This window comes from Camelus dromedarius, chromosome 14 (assembly GCF_036321535.1).
Source record: "Camelus dromedarius isolate mCamDro1 chromosome 14, mCamDro1.pat, whole genome shotgun sequence".
In the NCBI taxonomy this organism is placed as follows: domain Eukaryota; kingdom Metazoa; phylum Chordata; class Mammalia; order Artiodactyla; family Camelidae; genus Camelus; species Camelus dromedarius.
The window spans coordinates 5,818,827-5,844,213 of NC_087449.1; the positions used below are offsets into that span (position 1 = coordinate 5,818,827).

Genomic DNA, 25,387 nt, shown 5'->3' on the forward strand with positions numbered 1-25,387 from the left:
AAGGAATTTGAAGAGCCTGCCTGTTTCCTTTTGCAGCCTTACCTAAAAGGTGAATTCTTTGCTTCTCTAATTAGCTTTACAGTACTCCATTATTCAGGCATTTGGTGCCTTAGAAATTATTGGGAGATCCCTCTCTAAACTTTGTACTCAGGAGGTTTTTTTTGGGTTTGTTTGTTTGTTTGTTTGTTTGTTTTTGTCAGTCTTAGGCAATTTGCGTTCACCATCACAAAAAAAAGATTTAAAAAAAAAAGAAAGACTAACATTTCCAGTTGCCTTCTGATTTCCCTGTCTCTGACTGTTTCATTATCTGTAGCTGTGTAACCACCCCAAAATGTAACGACTTAATATAACGATTTCTCGTAGTTCTGTGGGTCTGCTGAGCACTTGTTCTGTTGGTTTCTTCTGGCCTCGTTTATGCAGCTGTGCTTTAGCTAATAGGTCAGCTGAACTGAAGGGTCCAGGATGGCTTCATTCTTAGTGGTGCTGACTGTCCACTGGGACGACTTGCTTCTCTTCCCAGTGACCTCTTATTCTCCGGTAGGCCAAATCAACTTCTTTTCATGGCAGTCTTAGGGCAGCACTCCTGAAGAACAAAATCTGCAATGCCTTCTAAAGCATAGCCTTCAAAGTCACATATATCACTTCCACCTCATAATATCTGCCAAAGCAAACCACAAGACCAGTTGAGATTCCAGGGATGGGGAAATGGACTCCATTTCTGCATGAGAGCAGTGACGTGATCACATTGCAAAGGTTGCCCAAGTGGTTCTGAGGCACAACTGTAAATGTAAATATGTACTGTTGTCTGTGTGAATGCAAACTATCTTCCACCTTTTTTTCCAGAAACCAAAACTCAAAAAAAAAACAAAACAGAATAGCAGGAATTTATAGCCATTAAACAGTCTACCACAGTGACCATCCACAGAATTCAGGCCAGAAGCTTGGATGTCACCTTCGACTCCTTCCTTTCCTTACATACCTCATATCCGTATTTTGCTTCCTAAATATCTCTCAAATTCATCCACTTTTTTTTTATTAATTCCTCATTTAGGCCACCAACCACTCTCTCCTTAAAAATAGTGGCCTCATGGTTCACCCTTTGAATTATCAGAATCTAAATGGTTGATTTTGCCAGCTTCCCAATTGCCCAAGCCAGAAATTAGTCATTTTAAATTCTTCTCTGAACTCAGTCAGTCATTAAACCCTTAAAAATCTCCAAACCAGTTCTAAGTTTCTCTCCACAAGTGGTACCTGAATTCAGGCTACCATCTTTGCTTGCCTGGAATTACCACAGCAGCTTCTGTAACTGGTCTCCTTTCTCATTTTCTTCCACTTCCTAATCCAGTCTCTGCAGTGCATCCCAGTCATCTTTCTAAAACTTAGATCTGTCATTGTTAAACAGCTCTTCAGTGGCTCCCCTGCTTTTAAGGTGAAGTCTATCCTCAGCGTTCCTTAACAGAGCCTCTTCGACCTGATACTTGTTTATATATCCAGGCTTAATTCCCAGCATTTACCTCTACTGGGAGAGCACAAAGGTAGAAGTGGAAAATTGGGGTCATTTGTTTTAGTTTTTCTCACATAACCATGTTCTCTCACCAGGCCTAAAGTAAGGTGTTTAGATAAAATGAAAGGCTTAACTTACATCCCATTTCCAGATTTGCGAAGTCTGATATACCCTCTGCTTTACATATTCTGTCATCACACGTTGTGCTGTATTACACAGATTCACAACTGCACCGAAGCTGTGTGTGTGGTCTGTATCCCTCCAGTCCCCCACACCCCTGCCAAGTAGAATGTAGCCAGAGGGAATACAGGGACCATTTTTCTTTTACATATTTTTTATTGCACCTCATAAGTGCTTGTTCATTTAAATCCCTCAGAAATGTGAATGGCCTCCTAGTTCACTTGAATTTGTTTCTTGCTCTCAAAGTCATTAGGATATCTGTATTTTATATAGAGCAGTGATGAACCCAGCCAAGCCCTACAAATACACAGTGGCTGTAAAAAAAGAAAGGGTAGCCTGAGCAACTCACCTTTGTTGAACTGTTTTAACTTCCCTAAAGCTTATTCCCGTCACCTTCTTCTGTAATGCCTAGTGTTTTTAAGAAAAGAAAGCAATAGAATGAAAAGGGAGGTGTAGGGGATGGCTGGAAAAACTCTAAGAAATTAGAAAACGCTGCATTTCACAGTTTCAGCCTGAGGGGGGAGAATGGCCAGGTGGAATAAGTAATTGACAGTAATAAAAATAAGCCAAAGCTTTGGAACCTGACAAATGAATAAAGAGAATGAAGGAAGAATTTCTTGGTGCCTTGCAGTTGAGCTGCTGGTGTGGATAGAGGACTTAGCTCCTACTTTGTTAACTGACGCCTCTGAGTCCTCAGACTAGACAAGTTGAGTTTTTATTACTGTCTGTGCCCCTGAAAAGCTCTAATTTAAAGTTAATAGCAACGCACAGTTATCAACATTCCAACGAGGTGACCACTGGGAGGATATAAAATGATTTAATCTGAAGATGTATCCTGAGTATGCTTAAGCATTAGAAAAAATATTTTAGTATGGCCTAAGGGAGCTGTTTTCTAGAGAGCCCCAGAACCAAGTGGTATTCAGTTCTTCAGCTATACATAATACTGCTTCATTCAGAACGGCAGTGTACTGAGGGCAGTATAAAATGATTTTATGTATCATTGATTCTGAGACACCACACCCCATCCCCTACCCCCTTTTCTACACAACTTAACATCTGGATCGGTCTTATCTCAATGGTGGCACAATTGTAATTGCCAGCATTTTCGTTGTTATTCTTAGCGGTACATGCAGTAATGGTGCATGATGGATTCTCTGAAGGGTGGTAGTTAGTAACAGTGGTAAAGTGTTTTGAGGGCAGGCCAGGCTTAAAATCTTGATGCTGCCACCTATTGTTCGCTGTATTGTTAGGTTACCTCAACTATCCCAAGCCTGTTTCCTTCTCTATAAAGTAGGACTAATACCTATTTCATAGGGGATTAAGATTAAATGGAATAATGATGTAACGTGTTAAGCAAAGTACCTGGTGCTTTGTAAGAGCTTGCTATAATGGCTGTGTTTCTGGTATTCGTTTTTATGGGGTTTGTCTGTAAACCCATGTATTTGCTTTTGCTTCCAATTTGAAATCTTAGAATTACATGAGAAACCTATGAGTTTATGCATAAAGGTAAGTTAAGAGACAGCTAATCTTGTGTATGTGTAAGTATAATAAAGTATATAGCTGTATCAGGCTTTTGCCTGAAAAGGTAATGTTGCAATATAGTTAATACAGTTTCCCTGCCAACAGCCCTTATGTTTGTAAAGAACGTAGTTATATCAAAAAATAAATCAATGCATAATGCAAAGGAGTCTCTTAGCTTGTCAATCCTACTTTGAATTGGAGAAAGGTAAACTGTTAAATGGTTGTATCCCAATCAATGTTATCCCACCCTGTCCTTAAAATCTGTCTTTGTTACAAGGGTAGCTAATTATTTTAAAATTTAATACTTGGCCTTACTATGCACATTTAAGTGCTATTCAGTTTTTTTTTTTTTTTGGTAATAAAAATATGGGTGGGTATAATTTATAACTCTGAACTTTTCTATATTATTTAGCATTTTGTACTTACCTATGAAGTTAAAAATATGTTCTAATGTTCTTAGATTCAAAGCAGTGGGTCTGCAAAATCAATGACAGAAGACCCCAAAAAAGATCAGTTTACTCATGAAACTCAAGATACTTTCAGTCTCTGCTACACTTATCTCTATCCCGTGTCTAGTATAATGATTTAAAAATAAGTAGTGTTTTGCAGTTTTTAAGTGTGCTTTCACAGTGGAAAGTGGGAATGATTCTAACATTAAGTACTCACTGTGTACTGGGTAGGATACTAGATGCTTTCTGTACTTTTTTTCCTTTAATCCTCAAAACTCTGAGATAAGTGGTAATTACTCCTATTCAGAAACTCACAAGATTGCTCTGTGCTGGTATTTGATTCCAGATGTCATCAGACTCAAATATGTGTTTTGGATGTTCTTGCTCCCTGTCAGTAGGTACTCAGAAAATACCGGAATAGAACCAAATATTACCATCACATGAGTATTTGAGATTCTTGGTTTGTAAAACAGGCTTTGGTAACAATTGCTTACATTAGATAAGCAGTTCACAGTTTCACAGTGATTTCGTTTTTATTACTTGGTTTAGTTACTGCAAGTTATTTGGCTGCAAAACAAATTACCCTAAAATTTAGTGGTGTAAAACAGTTGTTTATTTTGCTTTCAGATTCTGTGGGGTCAGCATTCATACAGGGCACAGCAGGATGGCTTATATGTTCCATGGTGTCTCAGACCTCAGCCTGAGACTAAAAGACTAAAATGTGAAGGCTTTTTACTCACATGTCTAGTAGTTGATGCTGGTTGTCAGCTGGAGGCCTCAGTTGCTCTCCACATGGGCCTCTCCACATTCTCTCTGTAGTTTAGGCCACCTTCCAGCATGGTGGCTGAGTTCCATAGTCGAGTGTAGTAGAGAAACAGAGACATGGCACCTGCAAGCACTAGCCAAGCGGAGATTGTTTCTTTTTTTTCTGACCTCAGAAATCACAGAATACCCATAGTATCACTTCCTTGACACTCTGTTGGTCAGAACAGTCCCAAGCCCCTTCCCAGATTCAAGGGGAGGGAACATAGACTCCCACTTCTCAATGTAAGACTGCCAGTCATATGTAGGATGGTGTGTGTGTGTGCGTGCGTGCGCATAAATACATATTTTGGTGTGGCCATCTTTGGAAAATAGATATTAACCTGTGAAATAAATCAAGAAGATCACTTTACTAGTAGATAAGTTACACAAAGTATAGTAGCAAGTGTCTTAGGTCCCTCCCACTAGACTGAAACACTTGATCTGTTTTGAAGGTGATGTACATTCCACATTAATACTGAGATAAGGTAAAAGATGGTTGTACAAGGTATCAAGTTAGGATGTTGACTTAATATAACGCCATTGGGATGTCAGCCTTTTGGAGGAATATGCCAGCAATACTTAAAGTTTTTTACTTTGGAATATGCCATTGAATTCTAATCTGCCTAATCGATTAGTCAAATCCAGCTAGCCTTGCTTTTGTAAATAAAGTTTTATTGGAACACAGACATCCATTACTTATTATTGTCTGTGACTATTTTTGTGCTGCAATAGCTGAGTTCAGTAGTTGCTGTGGAAACTATATAGCCACCCAAGCCTAACATAATCACCACATGGCACTTTACATAAAGTTTGCACACACTTCCTTAGTCTGGAAGGTCAACCAGTCACAAACAATCTGAAATTCTCCCTACTTGAGGCTGTGGTTTTGACCAATTCATTTGTTTAACACACATGAGAACTAGCACAAGTGCTGGAAATGCAGAGAAGTTACTTAATGCTTGTCCTCAATGCCCTTGTAATATTCTGGGGATTCCGACAATCCTAGGTTTACATAGTACGATGTTATGAGAATTGCTGCCTTACAGCTCTGCATAAATTTCTTTCTCAGAAAAGTCTGCGACTAAAGATTGAGATCTGACTTTTTTCAGAGAAGCCTTCCTAAGAAGACTGACACCAGTCAGGGTCTTGGAAATAAGTAGAAGTTAACAAGATGGAAAGGTGAGAAAGAGCCTTAGAGTAGAAAAAGTACGAGCAAATGTATGTTTGAGTAGAAGTTTTATACTTCCAGGTACTGTAGGAATTCGTTAAAGCTGAAAAGTAGAATGGGATTGGAGAAGTACTGAGAGGGAGGACTAGCTGACCACTTAACGTACTGAGGCGGGAACAGATTTGGGAGCTGTTGAAGAGAAGAATTGTCAAAACACATTAATTGATTGGTTGTAAGAATGGTGAAGAGTATGGAGTCTAGGATGACCGACCTGGACAACTACATGGTCAAGGAGAATGGTGCCTTTTTGCTAAGATACTCAATACACTGGATGGAATAGATTGAAGAAGAAAAGATAAGTTTCCCTGTTGGAGAGTTTGAATTTGCAGTGCCTGAGCAACATGTAAATGAGACCTCAGGTGGGCCGTTGGCTTTGGAAGCTTGGAAGTTTTCAATAAATGAGTATTTGAAGCCATGGAAAAGATGCAGTCATCTATAGAAAGTATGCAAAGCAAAGAGAATGCCAGAAATAGAAATGGGAAGCAACAGTATTTAAGAGATGCATAGAAGAAGGAGGAGGGCAAGCCATGGAAGGAGCAGTTGGAGCAGAACAATTTTGAATGCCGCTGCATTTAGTGATTTGGGGTAAGTTTAGCTGAATGGTGTGGGGGGATCAGAACCCAGACTAGCAACAATTCAGAAATGACAGAATATGGGGAGAGACCATTAGAACCATGGGGCTTGAATACACTGACGATTTAAATTATCAGTGAAATTAAATCCCTGTGGAAATGACAGAGATAGAATTCAAAGCAGAGGTAGAGGGACTGACTTTAGACATGGAGGTGTACCACCATCACTGAGACGTGAGAGAAGAATGGATACAGAAAGACAGCTAATACTCTTGAAGGCTTTTTTTCTTTGCTAGTCATCCTGTTTGGTTACTTTACATAAGTCATTTCATTTAATCTTTACTGCAGTCTGATTTATTTGGGAAGTTCTATGCTTTATCAGTGAAGAAATCAAAGCTTCGGGAGGTGTTCTTGCTCAGTGTTACGCACCTTGTAGTTGGTGGAGCTAGCGCCTAAACCCTAACGTTGTATTTTTGATGTGCTCCTGCTCTCCCTCACTTCATCCCTTTCTGCATCCTCCCCCTGCAAGATATGAATGTAGGTAAGTCTGTAGGGTATAGTACGGACCTAGAATTTAATGTTACTCCATAGAGCATGTGAACAGGTACTGAGTTCTTAAAATGAAATGGAAATTCATTTTTCTTCAAAAGATATATAATACATCTCATAAAATAACATATAATATCTTTTTTGTTAATCCATATTTTAGCCAAGCTGTAATATGACAAATTTTTAAGGAAAAAATTTGTGTGGGAGGTGGGAAAAACCAAAAACTCATATAAGAGTATAGAGTTTAAAAACAATTAAACATTTGCCTCCAAATGAGGCTATTTCACAAACTCATCACTAGTGTGTGAGATTTTGACAACCCCGGTTTCTCCTTTTTCGGAAGCTTTATAATTTAAATGTGGAATTATGGGGGTTTTTCTTATTTTTTATTTTCAGGTGTCCGCGTTCAGGGCAGAGTTTTCATCAGAGTCTTGCAGAGAGTTAGGCTTCTCCAGCAACTTGCTCTGCAGCTCCTGTGATCTTCTTGGACAGTTCAGCCTTCTTCAGCTGGATCCTGACTGTAGAGGATGCTGTCAGGAAGAAGCACAATTTGAAACCAAAAAGGTATTTCTAATATCTCTCTTCCATTAGACAGTTTAGTTGAGGTAAGGTAAAATATTAAGTTGCTTAGTCAGCTTAAATAAAGAAGTCTTTAGCTTTTACATCTTGTAGTTTTGGAAACTCAGTTGATTTCTGGCCTGGCCCATTGGGTCAATCAAAGCAAATAAAAGGAAAAGTATGGTTACATACTGGGACACCATCCTACCATGGCTGTCCAGCAGAGGGGAAGCAGAATTGCTATAGCATGCTTAGATCCTAAAGCTATCCACTCTTCCTCACTTCTGGCCACATGAAGCCAAAGAATAATGTGATGCTTTTATTTCATTTATAAGAATCCAGTCTTATAATGAAATTTGAGGTAAAAGTAGAGCACCTATTACCTGGCACACAATTGTGCCAACAGTAAATTGTAACTTTTAATCTGGTTAACAAAGGATATGGTCTGTTAACTTGCACACCTCTTACCAATACTTTCAGATACCTAATCTCACCTTTAACACCTGAAAACAGCCAAGGTTAGGTAATATCCAATACAATCTGCTGTGGTTTTACCTACTGTTCAAATTAATACGAAACTTCCTCAATTTTTAAATCTTTTCATTATATCCTTAGACTTCTTTAGTTTATAAAGTATCATGAAAAGATCATTTACATTATCCAAATAAAACTGAATTAATGAGGTCCCTGTGTTTGGGTGAGAAAAAAATGTTAGCATCACTCTGTTTCCTTCTAATATTCTCTTTCAGTTGTACATTGTGAATCCTATTTGAGGTGTTACGGTTTGTAAAGCTTTCAAACAGTAATTGTATCTTATTACTAGGTAGTAAAGGTTTATTTCTAACACTGAGTAGTTTTATAGTTCTAAAAGAAAAAGCAAGCAGACAAGCTTTGAAAATGTTAGTATTCAACGAAAATTTGACACTTGATTTTTTCGTTGTGAACCTGAAATTCCTGTGTCCCGAGAGCAGCTTCCATGTCTTCATTTTCTTGAGTCACATATACCAATAATCATTTTTAATGTTTAGAAGATTTCCATCCATGTAAATTCGTCTTTAATGCAGGTAAATAAAATCTAAACAAGTTTTTAAGACTCAATTTTAAATCTCAAATCTAAATTTTAAAGAGATCTAAAACATAGGACTTAACTTGTTCTGTAGGACGCTTCCCACTTGTTTTTCTGCTTTTTTTTTTTTTTTTTAAATGAGATTCACATGCAACAAATTGCTGAAGTGTATCATCCTCTCATCTTCAAGCTATTACTCTATGGTCTGTACAACTACTCAGCCAACAATGATTATTTCCTGAGACACCAAACTTACAAGGATGAATAACAAGGGGTATTTTATAATAAACAATCTTTATCACACACACATCCTTGTAATTAAGGGTATATTAAGAAATTCTTCCATTTGATAGCAAGTGTGTCTAAACTGTAAACCAAGTGCACATAAAAAATACTTTCATCTATTGCCCTTTCTCAGTAACTCTTTATTGTACCCCAGTATAATTTTAGCAGAACCAAACTTGGATCACATGCTTCTCAAATTAGTTATATTCCTGTGCAGTTTTCCTTATTAGTTGAGCTACATGTGGTATCTTGACACCTTTCACACCTTTCATCAGTTACAGCTCAACAATAGTAGTAGGCAAATAATCCACCAGTTAATATATGCCTAACTAATTACAATCTGAAATGATTATTGCATCTAAGTACAGGTGAGCCTGTATCCTAATGTATCTTTTATACTATACCCAGTGGTCTTTTTCCCCTTAACTTCTTGTGCCTCACCTGTAAGATATACTTCTCATTAAGCATTTGCTAGCACAGTATGGCACAAAATCAATGAATGGTTTTCTTTAATAGCCTAGTGGAACTAAAACATAGGAAAACACTTAAAATAGTGTTAAAAATATTAAAGTATGGCATGTTAGGCAAGCCTCCATTTAGATGCAAACCATATTCAAATGTAGCAGTGACACTTGATTTAATCTGTACAGTACTACTCTCTAGATTATTGGTGCATAATCATAGGTACAATATATACAATATTTTTCCTGTCTCAACTCTGGCTTGATGCTTAATTTTGAAATCATAATTTAATTTAGTCCTAGTTTAGTGAAAGTAAAAATATGCAGTATATAGACTAGTGCCTTACATCAAAAACATTAAAAAGTACTTAAACATGGCAGTGTGTGTTGTAAATCATTGGGGATATAAATTCTTTAGAGGAGAAAAATTGTGTTTTATATACTGGAAAGTTTTAGCAATTTATAATGAGGAAATGTTACCTGAATACTCATTTTGGTTCTCACTTAGTTGCATACTTTATAGGTTTGTTCAAGGATGAGGCTGATCATTTTTTGCATGCTTACTCATTTAGCAGGCTGAATTTAGCCTTTGATAGGCAGAAGCATAAACTTTGGTTAAAAAAAAATTACAATAAAAGCAGAAAATGTCTTTGAAATCCTTTATCATTCTGCAAATAAATATTCCATTATTACTTTTATTTGCTCTTGTATTTTTTTCCTCCATTTTTAATCACAAATAGCCTAAGTAAGCATCACAAATACTAGCTAGAATGAGATTTTTTTGATAAGTTACTTTACTACTATTTTCACTAGTTTTGCTCGTAACTGTATGCCTAGGTACTGTTGACAAACATTAGTAAGGATGTTGACTGAATTATAAAAAGCATAGGAATTTGCAGCTTAAGAGAAAAAGAAACTAATGAAGGAAAAAATATTTAAATTTTGGTGGTATTTTTATACAGTTAATATTACTAAGTAGCACAAGTGACTTCAGCTTTCTGTGTGTAGAATCTTAATATGGAAGGGATGGGTTCATTCTTTTTTCCACTACTGACTGGCTTTTTCCATGTGATGGGAATATATAGTAACTGCCAGTTCCTGCGTGTTTTATCTCATGGCTTTTCCCACCAGAAAAGGACTAACTCTTCCCCGTTTACATTTTTGAAATATTTTAGACAAGGATTACTGCTGGCTCAAGCTGGCTCACCAACCAGTTGTTAGCTAGGATTATGGAATGATGTAAGAACCATTAGTGCCACAGTAGCTGTGTGGAGTGTTGCACTAGGGAGCAGACAGATGAAGCAACTCTCAGATACAGAACAGGCTATTTTTCCTTCAGTTACTAGAGTAAACCACTTCTACTTGAGCCATTTTAAAGATTTAGCTTAAGTGCCTCCTATTCTGGGAAATCTTCCCTAATTTTTCTTCCTTACGCACTACCACTGCCACTCCCAAGTTAGGTTAGCTACACCTCTGTATTCCCGGAACACGTGAGGACACCTTGATGTGCACCTTACCTCCACTATACTGTATCTGTTGTTTGGTTTTTCTTTCTCTGCCAGTATATTATGCTGTTTGTGGTCCAGGACTACTTTTTGTTTCTGAATCCCCAGCCTTTAACTTACAGTATTTCACAAGTTTTTGTCCTTGAATAAGATTGTTTTTACTAAGAATAGGTTAGAGTAGGTCACTTTTTTAAAAAATTATCTTGAAAATATACTTGAACTTTGTAGATGCTTGTAAATACCTTTTTCATATATTTAACTTGTATGTCCTAAATACAAAGAGTAAGAAAGTTTGTCTTCATGTTGTCAGTTATTTATTAGTCATATTTTGGTTATAATTATTTATCTAACTATAAATATAGGACTCTCATTTCTATATTTTAAGGATTTCATAAGCATCCCGAATCTATCTAAAAGGGAGATGTTAATTATTTAGCACAAATTTTTAGTGATTCCAGTCTGACCACTAACATTATTTTTCAAAGAGTTAAAAGTTTCTGGGGATTTTCTGTGGTGGGGTGGGGGATCAATTCACTTTTATTTTCTGTTAGGAATTTTTTGACTTATTTTCTAAGATTTATAAAATTAAATGTAGTCTTACAATAGATGGGTTATTTTTCTCATGTTTTTTATATTCCCAGTTCTGTGAATTTGAACTTTGTGAGCTAGGTGCTTTTTTTCTGTCTCATTCATTTAAGATTTTCATATCTTAATGATTTCAGCTTCTTCCAAACATTATTACTGTATAACTTTTGTATTTCTCCTTGTTTGTATTCCCCTATTTCCTTACCTACTACCCGTTCTTTTTAAGATCGTGACTTCACCAGAATCCTTGTAGTTCAACTGCTGTCTTTTTTCTTCTTTCAAATTATTTTGATTTAATTGGTTTTTAGTTCTTTCTGTTCTTTTGCATTCATATCTACCTTATCTCTGAACTACTATTCTGAAGGTTTGGGAGGAAACAATCCACTTAGCCGAATTACTCATATATATGAACCAATAAGTGAATTATTTCAACCTAATTTGCTGTGTTCGTTCAGTATTGACTGGATTGGGAGAGTTGAGAGCAGTGATTAATAAGAGCACAGGCTCTGATAGGAAACTACCTCAGCTCAGATCCTCCGCTCCTCAAGTTCATATCTTGAACAAATTACTAATCACTCTGTACCTGTTTCCTCATTTACACATCGAGGATAATATTAGTTCCGATCTTCTAAGGATTAGATTTGCCAGTGATAAAAATTTGGAACAGATCAATAGGCACATGAAAAAAAGCTCAATATCACTAATTATCAGAGAAATGCAAATCAAAACTACAACGAGGTATCACCTCACACCAGTCAGAATGGCCATCATTCAAAAGTCCACAAATGACAAATGCTGGAGAGGCTGTGGAAAAAGGGGAACCATCCTACACTGCTGGTGGGAATGCAGTTCGGTGCAGCCACTGTGGAAAACAGTGTGGAGATTCCTCAAAAGACTAGGAATAGACTTACCATATAACGCAGGAATCCCTCTCCTGGGCTTATATCCAGAAAGAACCCTACTTCAAAATGACACCTGCACCCCAATGTTCATAGCAGCACTATTTACAATAGCCAAGACATGGAAACAGCCCAAATGTCCATCAACAGATGACTGGATAAAGAAGAAGTGGTATATTTATACAGTGGAATACTACTCAGCCATAAAAACCGACAACATAATGCCATTTGCAGCAACATGGATGCTCCTGGAGAATGTCATTCTAAGTGAAGTAAGACAGAAAGAGAAAGAAAAATACTATATGAGATCACTCATATGTGGAATCTAAAAAAAAAAAAAAAAAAAAAAGCATAAATACAAAACAGAAATAGACTCATAGACATAGAATACAAACTTGTGGTTGCCAAGGGGGCGGGGGGTAGGAAGGGACAGACTGGGATTTCAAAATTGTAGAATAGATAAACAAGATTATACTGTATAGCACAGGGAAATATATACAAGATCTTATGGTAGCTCACAGCAAAAAAAAAATGTGACAATGAATATACGTATGTTCACGTATAACTGAAAAATTGTGCTCTACACTGGAATTTGACACAACATTGTAAAATGATTATAAATCAATAAAAAAAATGTTAAAAAAAATTTGGAACAAAATTCTCTTACTATTGCACTTTCAAGCTCCTGGATCAGCTGAATCAGGAGGAAATATCCTATGATGACAGAATTAGTGGTATGAAAACTTTTACCGTTTGTAATTACTTGCTGATATGCAACAAAACACAGAAATAAATTATGTCAAATATAACCTTAAATTTCAAAATTTTGAATTTGACACATTTTTAATAAGGAGAACAGTGTGCAAATTTGAACTTTAAAAATGTGTACCCTTTTAATCATTTTAAAATACCAAATGAAAAACTGCATTTGAAGAGAAAAGGTTTTTCCACTAAAAAAAACTCAAAATCATTGGTAAAGTGGAACTCAGTTTTATTAGGACAGTCTATCCTGAAAATTGAATGAGACCCATATTTTAAAGTCAATTTAAAATAAAGTATATTATTGACTTTCAAACTTTTTCAGATGGCAGATCAGGTAGAAGACATGCAGTATTCTTTGAAATCAGAAATAACAGAAAATAAATTGAACTATATGTTTGAGTTATAAAAATAATCACTTTGCAAAACCAGCAGGCTGTCAAACTAATCACAGTTATTTCTAACTTTCCTACTAACATTCCTCTGCTACTTATATTTTTAATCTAATACTTAGTAACAGATTTCAGAGGTTTAAGAGAATTTTGGAAGAGAAGAGCTTAAAAGTGAATTTTTATTTCAAGACTACAGATTGAGAAGAGATTTCTTTTATTTGAATTTGGAACATCTTGGTCTCACTCACAGAATACCAGTAGAGCCCTAGGCTGCAGGTCACCAAATCATACCATTACTGGTTCTGGAAAATAAATCAACAGTTAAGGTATTTGATAAGGGAATTCTATTTTCACTGAAAAATCTATTTTTTGGATAATATTAAAAAGTTTAAATATTTGTCTTCAGTAATGATTGTATTACCCCAGCTTTAAATAAACAGACCTTAAGTAGTACATAAAATAATTTTAAGAATATAGTTTTAGATTCCCTCCGCTTCCCACTCCATTACCTAGTTGGAGTTATACTAGTGTTAATTGACCAGCTTTGTATAGCAACATTCCATTTTCTGTGTGTATAATATTCTGCCTTCACATAAACACGCACTACCGCAAGATGGAGACAGGACCCAGGTAATATTAACATATGTATGGGTCATTAGAAGTTTATCCTCTTCTTCCTTTTATATAAAAGTTTTTGAAAGAGTTGAATTTTTAATCTCAGCTTCATTGCTCAATGGCTTTTGTGACTTTGAGCCAACAAATTACTCTGGGATCTTCAGTTTTGTTGTAATAATTACACTGGTTCACCTTTTAGTTATTATTTTACCTTGGTTATGTGCTGAAATGTTTTACCTACATTATCTTTAATCCTCACAACAACTCTGTAATGTAAATAGTATTATCCCTATTTAACAGTAAAGGAAGCTAGGGTGTAATCTGGCCAGAACCTGACTTCATCTCAAGTCTGTTTGACTCCAAAGCCCCAAGTTTTTATTTTTTTCTTTACTTTTTTTCATTTTCATATTTTTTCATTGAAGATTATTACAAGATATTGAACATAGTTCCCTGTGCTATACAGAAGAAACCTTTTTAAAATCTGTTTATATATATATTGGCTAACATTTGTAAATCTCAAACTCCCAAATTTATCCCTTCCCACCCCCTTTCCCTGGTAACCATAAGACTGTTTACTATGTCTGCAAGTCTGTTTCTGTTTTGTAGATGAGTTCATGGTGTCTTTTTTTTTTTTTTTAAAGATTCCGCATATGAGTGATATCATATGGTATTTTTCTTTCTCTTTCTGGCTTACTTCACTTAGAATGACAGTCTGTAGGTCCATCCATGTTGCTGCGAATGGCATTATTTTATTCTTTTTATGGCTGAATAGTATTCCACTGTATAAATATACCACAGCTTCTCTATCCAGTCATCTGTTGATGGACATTTAGGTTGCTTTCATGTCTTGGCTATTGTATACAGTGCTTCTTTGAACATTGGGGTGCATGTATCTTTTTGAATTAGAGTTCCCTCTGGATGTATACCCAGAAGTGGGATTGCTGGATCATATGGTAAGTCTTTTTAGTTTTTTGAGGAATCTCCATACTGTTTTCCATAATGGCTGCACCAAACTGCATTCCACCAGCAGTGTAGGAGGGTTCCCTTTTCTCCACAGCCTCTCCAGCATTGTCATGAGTGGGCTTTTGAATGATGGCCATTCTGACTGGTGTGAGGTGATACTTCTTTGTAGTTTTGATTTGCATTTCTCTAATAATTAGTGATATTGAGCATTTCTTCATGTGCCTATTGGCCATTTGTATGTCTTCATTGGAGAACTGCTTGCTTAGTTCTGCCCATTTTTGGATTGGGTTGTTTTTTTGTTATTAAGTTGTATGAGCTGTTTATATATTCTGGAAATTAAGCCCTTGTCATTCGCATCATTTGCAAATATTTTCTCCCATCCCATAGGTTGTCGTTTTGTTTTGCTTATGGTTTCCTTTGCTTTGCAAAAGCTTATAAGTTTAATTAGGTCCCATTTGTTTATTTTTTCTCTTATTTCTATTGCCTGGGTAGACTGCCCTAGGAGAACATCGCTAAGATTTATGTCAGAGAGTGTTATGCCTGTTTTCTTCTAGGAGATTTATCATGTCTTATATTTAAATCTTTAAGCCATTTTGAGTTTATTTTTGTGTATGGTATGAGGAAGTGTTCTAACTGCATTGATTTACATCCTGCTATCCAATTTTCCCAACACCATTTGCTGAAGAGACTGTCTTTTCTCCATTGTATATTCTTGCCTCCTTTGTCAAAGATTAATTGACCATAGGTCTGTGGGTTTATTTCTGGGCAGAGCCCCAAGTTTTTAAATATCTATACTGTTTGGCTCTCATCTTGAAAATGTTAATAGTAATACCTACTTCACAGAGTTATTGTAGGAAAATGAATGAATTAAACATAAAACATAAACATTAAGGGCTTTCTGAAAGTCCCTTTTGCATTTATAGTTTAAAATTTTTAAAGTACCATCCCATTACTAGTTTCTGTTTAAAATTATCAAATCTTTACTCCTCAGTTTACTACAGATGCTAATGGCTTCCACTACTTGGTGTTTTTCAGTAATATATGAAAAAATTGGCTTTATTTAAGGCCCAACCAAATATTTTAAATAAATTACATGATTTTTCTTAATTCTGGTAAAAGAACATTGAAACATTTAGTTATTTTCAATTTACATGGAAATTTTGTAGCCAATTTTAGAGTGATTTAGAAGTCATCTTAAAAAGCATTATTCAAAACAGTGGCGAGTTTTAATCTTTATCCTATCAGAACCAATGTTACTGGTGTGTAAAACATAGAAGGATGAAATGGAGGTTAAGCTAACTGTGCATGAAATTGTAGTCGCTAAAGAAATTTCACAGTTGCTTAAAATAGCTCCGCTTTGGTAGTGTCTGTAGCATCAAATATGTGAACTGATTTCTTCAAAGGAAACAAAAATATAATTCAACAGATTATAATATTAAAACGTTGTTCACAAAGAAGCTTTTTTTAAGACCTCAATGATGTTTGGCAACAGTTCAAATGCAGTGTAAGAATCTCTAAGACTCCTGAGTAGCAACAATACTAAATAATGACACAAATACTTAATAATAATAGCTACTGACATTCAGTATGTTCTTATTATATGAAGACACTGTTCTAAGACTATGCGAATTATGTAACCCTCACAACAGCTCTGTCAGGTAAGTACCATTATCATCCCCACTTCATAGCTGAGTCTGAGGCATGGAGATCTTGCCTACAGCCGTACAGCTGATAAGCGGCAATAAATATATGTGTCATAAGTTTGTATAAGAAAAGTTTAAAGTTTCTTTTGTGTAGCCATTCAATTGAACTGAAAATATTACTTAAATTTATTTTTATATTTTCTAAATGTGGAATTTCATCTGCCTTTAATATAAAAAATGCAGTCAGTTTTTTTTTAGATATTTACAAATTAGGATCGGCTTCTATCTAAGCACCTTAAAACAGTCTGTCACATTTGCAGATTGTAGTATTTAAAAGGAAAACAAACCCTTAAGGTTACTCATGATCTATATCCAGGCTGTCTTACAACTACATTTCTTAGACATACCTACCTCAGAGTGAAACTTTCTGTTTATACACTAAATAGCACTTCTTAGTATAGTCTCTGAGAATGCCAGAATAAGACAAGTCACTGTCCTCGAGGAGAAGAAGAAATAGACGTGGAAATTGGACTGCTAGAATGCAGCGGGCAGGATATTTTGTTGAGCTAAAACATAATATCCAATGTAATAACCGCTAAAAGAAATAGAAATAAAAGTTGGAAGGAGGAGGGAATCAATAAATCTCTTAAAATTGACATAATCAAGCCCTATAGATTTAACCATATTAATCATATGGATGTGACCAACAGAAGAACTAAAAACAAACAGCTTAAAAGGTATTGAATGAGAGATAGGAGGCAAGGGAAAATTTTTGCTTCTTATTTATTATTTCCAGATGCATTGATTAAAGAACTCGGTGAGATGTGTGCTGTAAATAAAATACTTGTGTAGTGTGAAAGCACGCAGGAGGGGCATAGCCATTTGACAGATCAGGTAAATATTACCACTTGCTTATGTAGAAACTGATGCTTATGATAAGATGGAAAATGATTAGGAGAAGGTCATCTCTGGCAGAAGGAGAAGTCACGGAAAAGGTACAGAGTCATCGTGAGAGAGATGGCGATCTAAGATAAATCAGGTAGCTTTTTACAAGGAGAGATGAAGATGGTTAAGTAAATAGGGCCTGTGTGCCCTGTTAGGTTTAGACTCTAGTCCATAGGCAGGGGACAGAATTTAAGGATTATAAACAATGAACTGACATCAGATTTGTATTTTAATAACTTTTGGTGGCGGTATAAGTGATAGCTGATAAGGCAGAGGGGAATACTGTTGTCAGAAAAAGAACTTACGTTGCCATTTTCCAGAGGCTAGGTACAGGGGCTTAAGCTAACACCCTGGTAGTAAAAATGGAGAAGAAACAGATCTGACATAGATTTAGGCAATAAAGCCTGCAGGATTTATTGACTGACTAAACTGGAGGAGGAAAGAGATGAGTGAGGATGCTTTCCAGTATTCTTATTTGAGAAATTGGTAACCCCAACAGGCTACAAAAGACTTCCACTTAGCTACAAGGTGGCCCCTTACGCCAGTGGAGGTGGGTGGGAGAAGGGGCAGCAACAGAGTTAATTTTTAATAAAGCGTACGTCCCTTAGCTGCAAACTGCTTTTTTAGTTTTCTTTTTGAAGAAATATGTGTTAAGTTTTAATTTAGCAGGACGTGAATTTGATCTGAGCACCATAATGGATTCTAAAATAGATAGTATACTTATCCAAAGAGTGGGCAAAAAATAAAAATATGTGGCGTGATCTAGTTTCTTTTGTTCTAGTTTCATACTGCTTAAGTTTTATATACTATTTAACTTTTGGATTACTATTGCTTTTTTAAAATCTGTTCTTAAATATAAAATATATTACATGATTACATTCTTTGATTTTTAAGAGAACGAAATCATCATTTAATTTGTGCCATTGTTTCTCTTTATTTCAGATACCTGTAACCTTTCTTAAAGATGATCATAGTTGTCCCCTTTTTTGACAAACAGCGATGTTCAGTATTAGAGTGGGAGTAGCAACACTAACACAAAAGACTCAGTTCTCTTTTGAAAAGCAGCTTTGCTGCCATATATGTCACCTTCATGTTTGTTTTTTAAGGCTATTGAACGTTTGAGTGTTGAACTCTATTTTAACAGGATCTCAGTTTTTCAAATTAACAGGAATATGTTATAATTTTCAAACATTTTAGGTTTAAAGAGACATCGCTTTCTCTTTATTATTGAGTACTTGTACTAAATAGCTTACCATTTTCCAAAATATTTTTACTTATAATACTTATAATACTGATTGGTTAGTTGGTCTTATTTAAAAACTATTTACTAAAATATTTAAGCTTAGGATCATTTTTATCATTCTCTGAGTATTCTGACCTCAGGAAATACAGTGACATTGTATAATTTTTTTCGTTGTATGATATTCTCTAGGTAGCAGTAGAATTGAATACATTGTTCCTAAGTGATACCCTGAATTATTCATACTTGTAGCTAAAGTATGTATGGGAGTATGTGTGTGTCTGTATCTGTGGGTATATTAGTTTCCAGGTGAAATTCTCATCCTTACAGTCTTAATCTCTTGCAGATAAAATTCTCTTTGTTTTAGGTATATACAAATTCTGTTCCTCATCACAGTATTGAAAGAAGCCTCCTCCTTTTTTTCCTCAGATTTCATGGTCTAGTTTAGATTGTGGTGATGTTAAAGAAACTTTTTGGGTACATTTTCATTGAGCATTTTTGGAAAAGCAGTTGCATCTTTAGGGAAAGATTCCCCCAGTGTATTTTTACCTTCTTTAGAGCCTAATTTAAATTAAGGTAGATATTATCTTGCTAGTTCTGTAGTTTTCTCAATCTCAAGGCAGACACTAAAAATAAAAAAGGAATAACAGTGTAGGAGATAAAGTTTTAAACTTATGGAGCTTCCTTAGGCATAGTCATTGCTTTGTATTTTTTGAGAGTTCAGTAGAAAGCACTTAAAAATGAATAGTTTAATCTCGGGTATAATATTAGAGAGTTATATTTAACAGCTTGGTTTGCTATAATTGTAAAACTTAACTTATTTCCCTAATCCTGCATATTCACTCATTATTCCTATGCAAGAATGTCATCAGTCAGAGCGTGTATGAAAGTGTCAATAAATACCTTATACATCTGCTCTTCAGTGACTTAAAGTGAAATCTTGACAAAAGCTTACTACGAAGTCCCAAAGAATTTAGTGCCCTAATTATTTGTTCATGTCTAATTGGAGACTTATTGTTTCTAGCACTACAGGCACTTTAAAAAACATCAGAAAATATAGGAATGACTTGGTGATGATAATTAAAATTTAAAATATCAGCAGCTCAATAGTTGGATTTAGTTAGAACTAGTGGTTTTAAGTAGAAACATTTTCCCTGAGGATTAACTAGCTGAATTTTGCTAAAAATAGCTTATACATGATGTATTTTTCCACTGCAGATGGTCCCCAACATACAGTGGTTCGACTTACGATTTTTCAACTTTATGATGATGCAAAAGCAATACACGTTCAGTAGAAACTGTACTTTGAATTTTGAATTTTGATCTTTTACCCGGGCTAGCTGTACACAGTACAGTATTATGATGCCACAGCTCCCAGTCAGCCACTCCAACACAAGGGTGAAAAAACCAATATATTTACAACCATCTGTACTCATATAATCATTCTATTTTTCACTTTCAGTATACTATTCACTAAATTACATGAGATATTCACACTAAATTACATGAGATATTCAACACTTCATTATAAAAAAAGCTTTGTGTCAGATGATTTTGCCCAACTGTAGGCTAATGGAAGTGTTCTGAGCACATTTAAGGTAGGTTAGACTAAGCTATGATGTTCGATATGTTAAGTATATGAATGCATTTTTAACTTACGATAGGGTTATAGGAAGATCTGTGTGTGAAAGGAGTAAAGTTGACTTTAAGAAATTACGCTGGATGCGATTAGTGTTTGGCAGAGTGGCTCACATGTATTTGGATATATCATAATTGCTTTTCATTTATCTCTAATATCTATAGCTTTCATCATATTATAGTCATACTTCTTATTTTAAAGTTTTCATTTTATTTAAGAGCAAACCTTCAGAAGACCTGTGAAATAGTTACTCCTCAGATCTGAATTTTTTTTGGCAGACAAAATTTTCCCTTTTGCTCACCTAACATTAGAGCATTTCATCATATTGCTATTATATATAGTCAAAGTTATTTTTCTAATGTTTTGCTTTAAATAAAACATTTCAAAAATAAGAATGTATGACTGCAAGCAGTACTTCATTAAGGGAAGAAGAACAAGAGTCTCACAGCATTAGTCTTGCTTAGTCAGTGTTTACCCGGCTTAGCTTTTAGAATTGATTTGGTTTAGTCTATTGAGCAAAAGCCTATTATTTGATTGTTGTGTAATTTTTGCCTCATTAATAGTTGAGTATAGTCCAAGGCAGTGATTCTCATCCTTGACTGCCCATTACAATCACTTGGGTAGCTTTAAAATTAGTAATAATAATTAAGATACTGATGCCTGGATCTCACCCCCAGCTATCCTGATTTACTTGGACTGGGGTGGGTTCTAGGGAGCAGTAATTTTCAGAATCTTCCCGGGTAATATACTTGTACAGTCAGGGTTAAAACCACTGCTCTAAGGTAATTTGAATTTGAAAGCTTGAGAAATTTTGAAGTGGCCATTCTAATTACAGGGGAACAGTGAACAATAGCCCTGAATAGCCCCTGAACAGAAAGCTCTGTGAAAGTAGGTTTCAAGCACACAGCTTACATAACCATAACCAATAGTGTGAAAGAAAATACTGTAATATTCACTGTTGTTATTGAGCATCTGAAGAATCCAGGCTTTTTGCATGTTTGGGTTTGTTTTTTTTTTTTTCTAACTCCTTTTATTAATTCTGGAAGGCAGGGAATATCTCTTGTTTAAACTATAAACTGAAGCTTGAAGAGAATGACTTATCCAAGGGGACATGCTGCTTGTAAGCGGCAGAACCACAATTGGACCATATACACATTTGATTTTATAACTTGAGCTTTTTTCACTATACTCTTAAAAGATAAACTGAAGCATATTAAAACTTTTAATAGGTTGTGCAAAAATCGATTCCAATTGAGCAGTACCAAACTGGAGGTTGATTAGAATGCCCCACCTACAGGAGTTAGGGGCAAAACTTACAGAAAAGATGCAGAGCAAAGCAAAGCAATTTTTTGACTGGCTGTAAATTAATTGGTTGCCTTTCTTCGGAAATCCTAGTTCATTGTTTGTGATTGGTTGTCTTTAGGTTTTTGACTCAGGTTAAATAGTTTATTTCAAGGTTTTATTATTGTCAAGTTTCTTTAGAGCCATAGATTTCATCACCAACAAAAATATATTAAGTGCTTATGCTGGAAAGTAGTAGAATATTTCTGACTTGGACTAGGTTTACAGATTTGCTGTGATGGTGGTGGAATGATGGTAGCAGTAAAAGTTAACAAATGCAACACTTTGCAGGAAAGGTGTAGCTCAGTGGTAGAGCACTGTGCTTAGCATGCACAGGGTCCTGGGTTCAATTCCCGGTACCTGTATTAAGAAATAAATAAATACATGCATGCATACATACATACATAAACAAACCTAATTGCCTCCTCCCCCCAAAAAATAATAATTAAAAAGAATGCAACACCTTTTAAAGAGTCTTCAGAAAATTTACATAACTCACACGTGTTGCCTTTGATTTTATAAGTTAAACTATCTAGGAATCCAGCTATCTGGTGAAAAACAACATCTGTTAAATCTGAACCACTTTATGGCACATAATTAGACTTTAATTATAGCAACGTTATCACTACAAAATAAACATTTTGGCCTTTTTCTATATGGGAAAACCTTATTATAAACCCTTATTAAAATTTTATAACAACAGGTTGGTCCAGTGGGAAAAAAATCATTATATTCCAACAATAAATTACCAGGGAAATCCTTCTGCGATAAAGGGAGGACATTGTCCCAAATTATTAGGAAAATATGTGAAATGTACAGAATCTAAAATTGAGATAGGTGCAAATAATCTTGGAAATGCTTAAAATATACTTATTAAAATTGTGAAAAAGTTAGCCACCCACAAAGCTGAATTTGAATTTAAAAATAATAATTATTATTTTTAAATGAGAGGGAAATTAGCATATTAAAAAATCCTGCTACAAATAAGGTAACTTGGTTCTAGAGCTGAAGCCGTTAGATATTTCTGATTCCCACCCAGAGGACCCTATCCGAGGTTTAGGAAAACCTGGCAATAATAAGTAATATGGAAATAGGTGTGGATTCCGAAGGGGAAAATGCAGTTTTGTGTATCATTCTCATATTTTTCTAAAGGTGTTCATATATTTCCGTTTAAATTATTTGGGCCAGTATAATATGACCCTAATGGAATACTGCCGGGAGTTAGATTGTCTGTACAAATAAGGCTTCTCTAGTGCGTACAGGAAAGAAGCCTGCTGGCTTGCTCTCTAAGCTTGCTGTGTAAAAGTGATGTGATTTGTTTCTTTGATTTCTCTTCTGTTGGTATTTTTCCACAAATGTTTGAAGGTCAGTGTTTTTGTATGCCAGTGATGTTACTTTAAGAAGTAAAAGTGCTAAAGGTGAAATTCAAGGAAATTTCAAGTTTTAACCTTTTTTAATCCTTTCATACTTTATGCCCTTGAGGAATTCTAAGTAGCATATATTTCCTTGTGTGAATTTATGTGTTGCCAAAGATGCTTATGATTACCTTACAAATAATTGAAAATTTACCGCAATTTGTAGTTTATTTATTCACCATGAAAAACAAATGTTTTCCTATGAACACTATAAATTCTTTAGTAAAAAAGGCCAAACTAGCATCACAAATTAATGCTTTTAGAATTGAATTTTAATAATGTTAAGCAGCTTTGAGTTACATTTTGTTTACCCTAGACTGGAACTAAACATAATCTACAAAGCATGTCAAAGGAGCTTGAAATGCTTTAAAGTTACATGATGAAAAAAAAGAGTCATTTAATTCTGTTAAGTGAATAATTCTGTCCATTCAGCACACACATATTGAACGGCTTTGTGTCCATTTCTGAGGAGAATTGTGATTAAATAAGACATTTCCTGTCCACAGTCAAGTTATGGAATATTTATAGTACATTATGACAAGGGCAGAATTCTGCGTAAGTTTACTAGGAGAGTAACTCCTAGTAGGAGTCTCCTAGTGAGAGAAGGAGATAAACAAGTTTTCCTTGCAAAGCTCACATCTAAACTGCCTGTTAATTAAAGAGTATGTTCCCAGTATCTTTAATTAATGAGTCCATGTTTTGTGGTGCAGAGAAGGCCTTTCCATGAATGGGTTACAAGTGTGCTAGGATACTGAGACCATCAATCCTTGGAACAACCAGATGAGGGCTGAGATGAGCAGGGGCTCCCAGGCTAGTCATCTGTAGTTATTAGCAGCCTCCTCCTCTTACCCTAGTACTCCAAACAATTATTATTTTCATCGTGTCATGATAATGAAGAATATTGAGAAACAGTGATATAGAGAAATACCATTACATAAAGTAATGGGGTCTCCACTGAAAACTCCCAGGGGATCATCAACTTATAAATAAAAGATAAACCTAATAACGAAATTTTAATATGGCTTTACAGTTTTTTTAATTTTCTTAATTCTGGTAAAATATACAGAACACAAAATTCACCATTTTAACCATTTTTAAGTGTACAGTTCAGTGACACTACATACATTCACATGGTCATGCAACCTCCATCACCTTCTGTCTCCAGAACGTTTCCATCTTCCCGAACTGAAACACCGTATTTATTAAACGATAACTTCTATTCCTCCCTCCCTTAGCCCCTGACAACCACCATTCTACTTTCTGTCTCTGAATCTGACTACTCTGAGTACTTCATACAAGTAGAATCATACAGTATTTATCCTTTTGTGGCTTCCTTATTTCACTTAGTATAATGTTGTCAAGGTTATTCCTTGTTATAGCGTGTAGTAATTTACTTCCTTTTTTAAGGTTGAATAGTATTATTCCATGGCATGTATATACCACGTTTTGCTTAGCCATTCATCTGTTGATAGACGTTTGGATTTCTTCCACCTATTGACTACTGTGAATAATAGTTGGTATACAAATATCTGTTTGAGTCCCTGCTTTCAGTTCTTTTGGATATATACCTAGAAGTGGAATTGCTGGATCATATAATTCTATTTTTAATTTTTTAAAGAACCACTATTCTGTTTTCCATAGTGGCTGCACTGCTTTACATTCCCAACAGCAGTGCACACTGAGTGCATTTTCTCCACATTCCAGCCAACCACTTATTGTTTTCTGGTTTTCTGAAATAATAGCTTCTCAAGAGTGTAAAGTAGTATCTCGTGATTTTGATTTGCATTTCCGTAATGATTAGTGATGTTGGACATCTTTTTATGACCTTATTGGTAATATGGTCTTGTATTTTTTAATTAAAGACTTGGGAAGGGGAGGGGCTGTGTAACCAAGACTAGTCAAATCAAATTCAGAAATCTTAAAGATCATCAGAGTTCTTGATCTGAAATCCATCAGTGATTTCAAAGAATCCATGAACAGCCTGGAGTAAGGCAAATTCCATAAGATTCTCACTATCTTTGAGCCCCTTAAAACTTAAGAACGGTTACTGAGCTAGCCCAGAATCACCAAAATATGGAAAAGTCATTATTTCAGGAGAGTTGGAATTAAAGTGATTGTTAAATTTCTATTTTGTGCTTTTCTGTATTATCTAAAGTAAACATGCGTAGTGCATGTGATTTTTGTGCTATTTTAGAACTTGGAAAATAAAATCCATCTTTAACTCTTGGACCTACAATTTAAAAAAAAAAAAAAAAAGGCCAAAAGCTAA

General features: G+C 35.2%; 1 protein-coding gene across 2 annotated transcripts in view; it reads left to right on the forward strand.

Moving 5' to 3' along the window:
- Positions 1–25,387, forward strand: part of SELENOF (selenoprotein F) — a 38,717-nt gene that overhangs the window by 1,313 nt on the left and 12,017 nt on the right. For both annotated transcript variants that reach the window (XM_031465529.2, XM_010974660.3), the window contains exon 2: positions 7,204–7,371. In XM_031465529.2, coding sequence (XP_031321389.1) covers positions 7,204–7,371 — 168 coding nt within the window. The remainder of the gene's footprint in view (positions 1–7,203; positions 7,372–25,387) is intronic.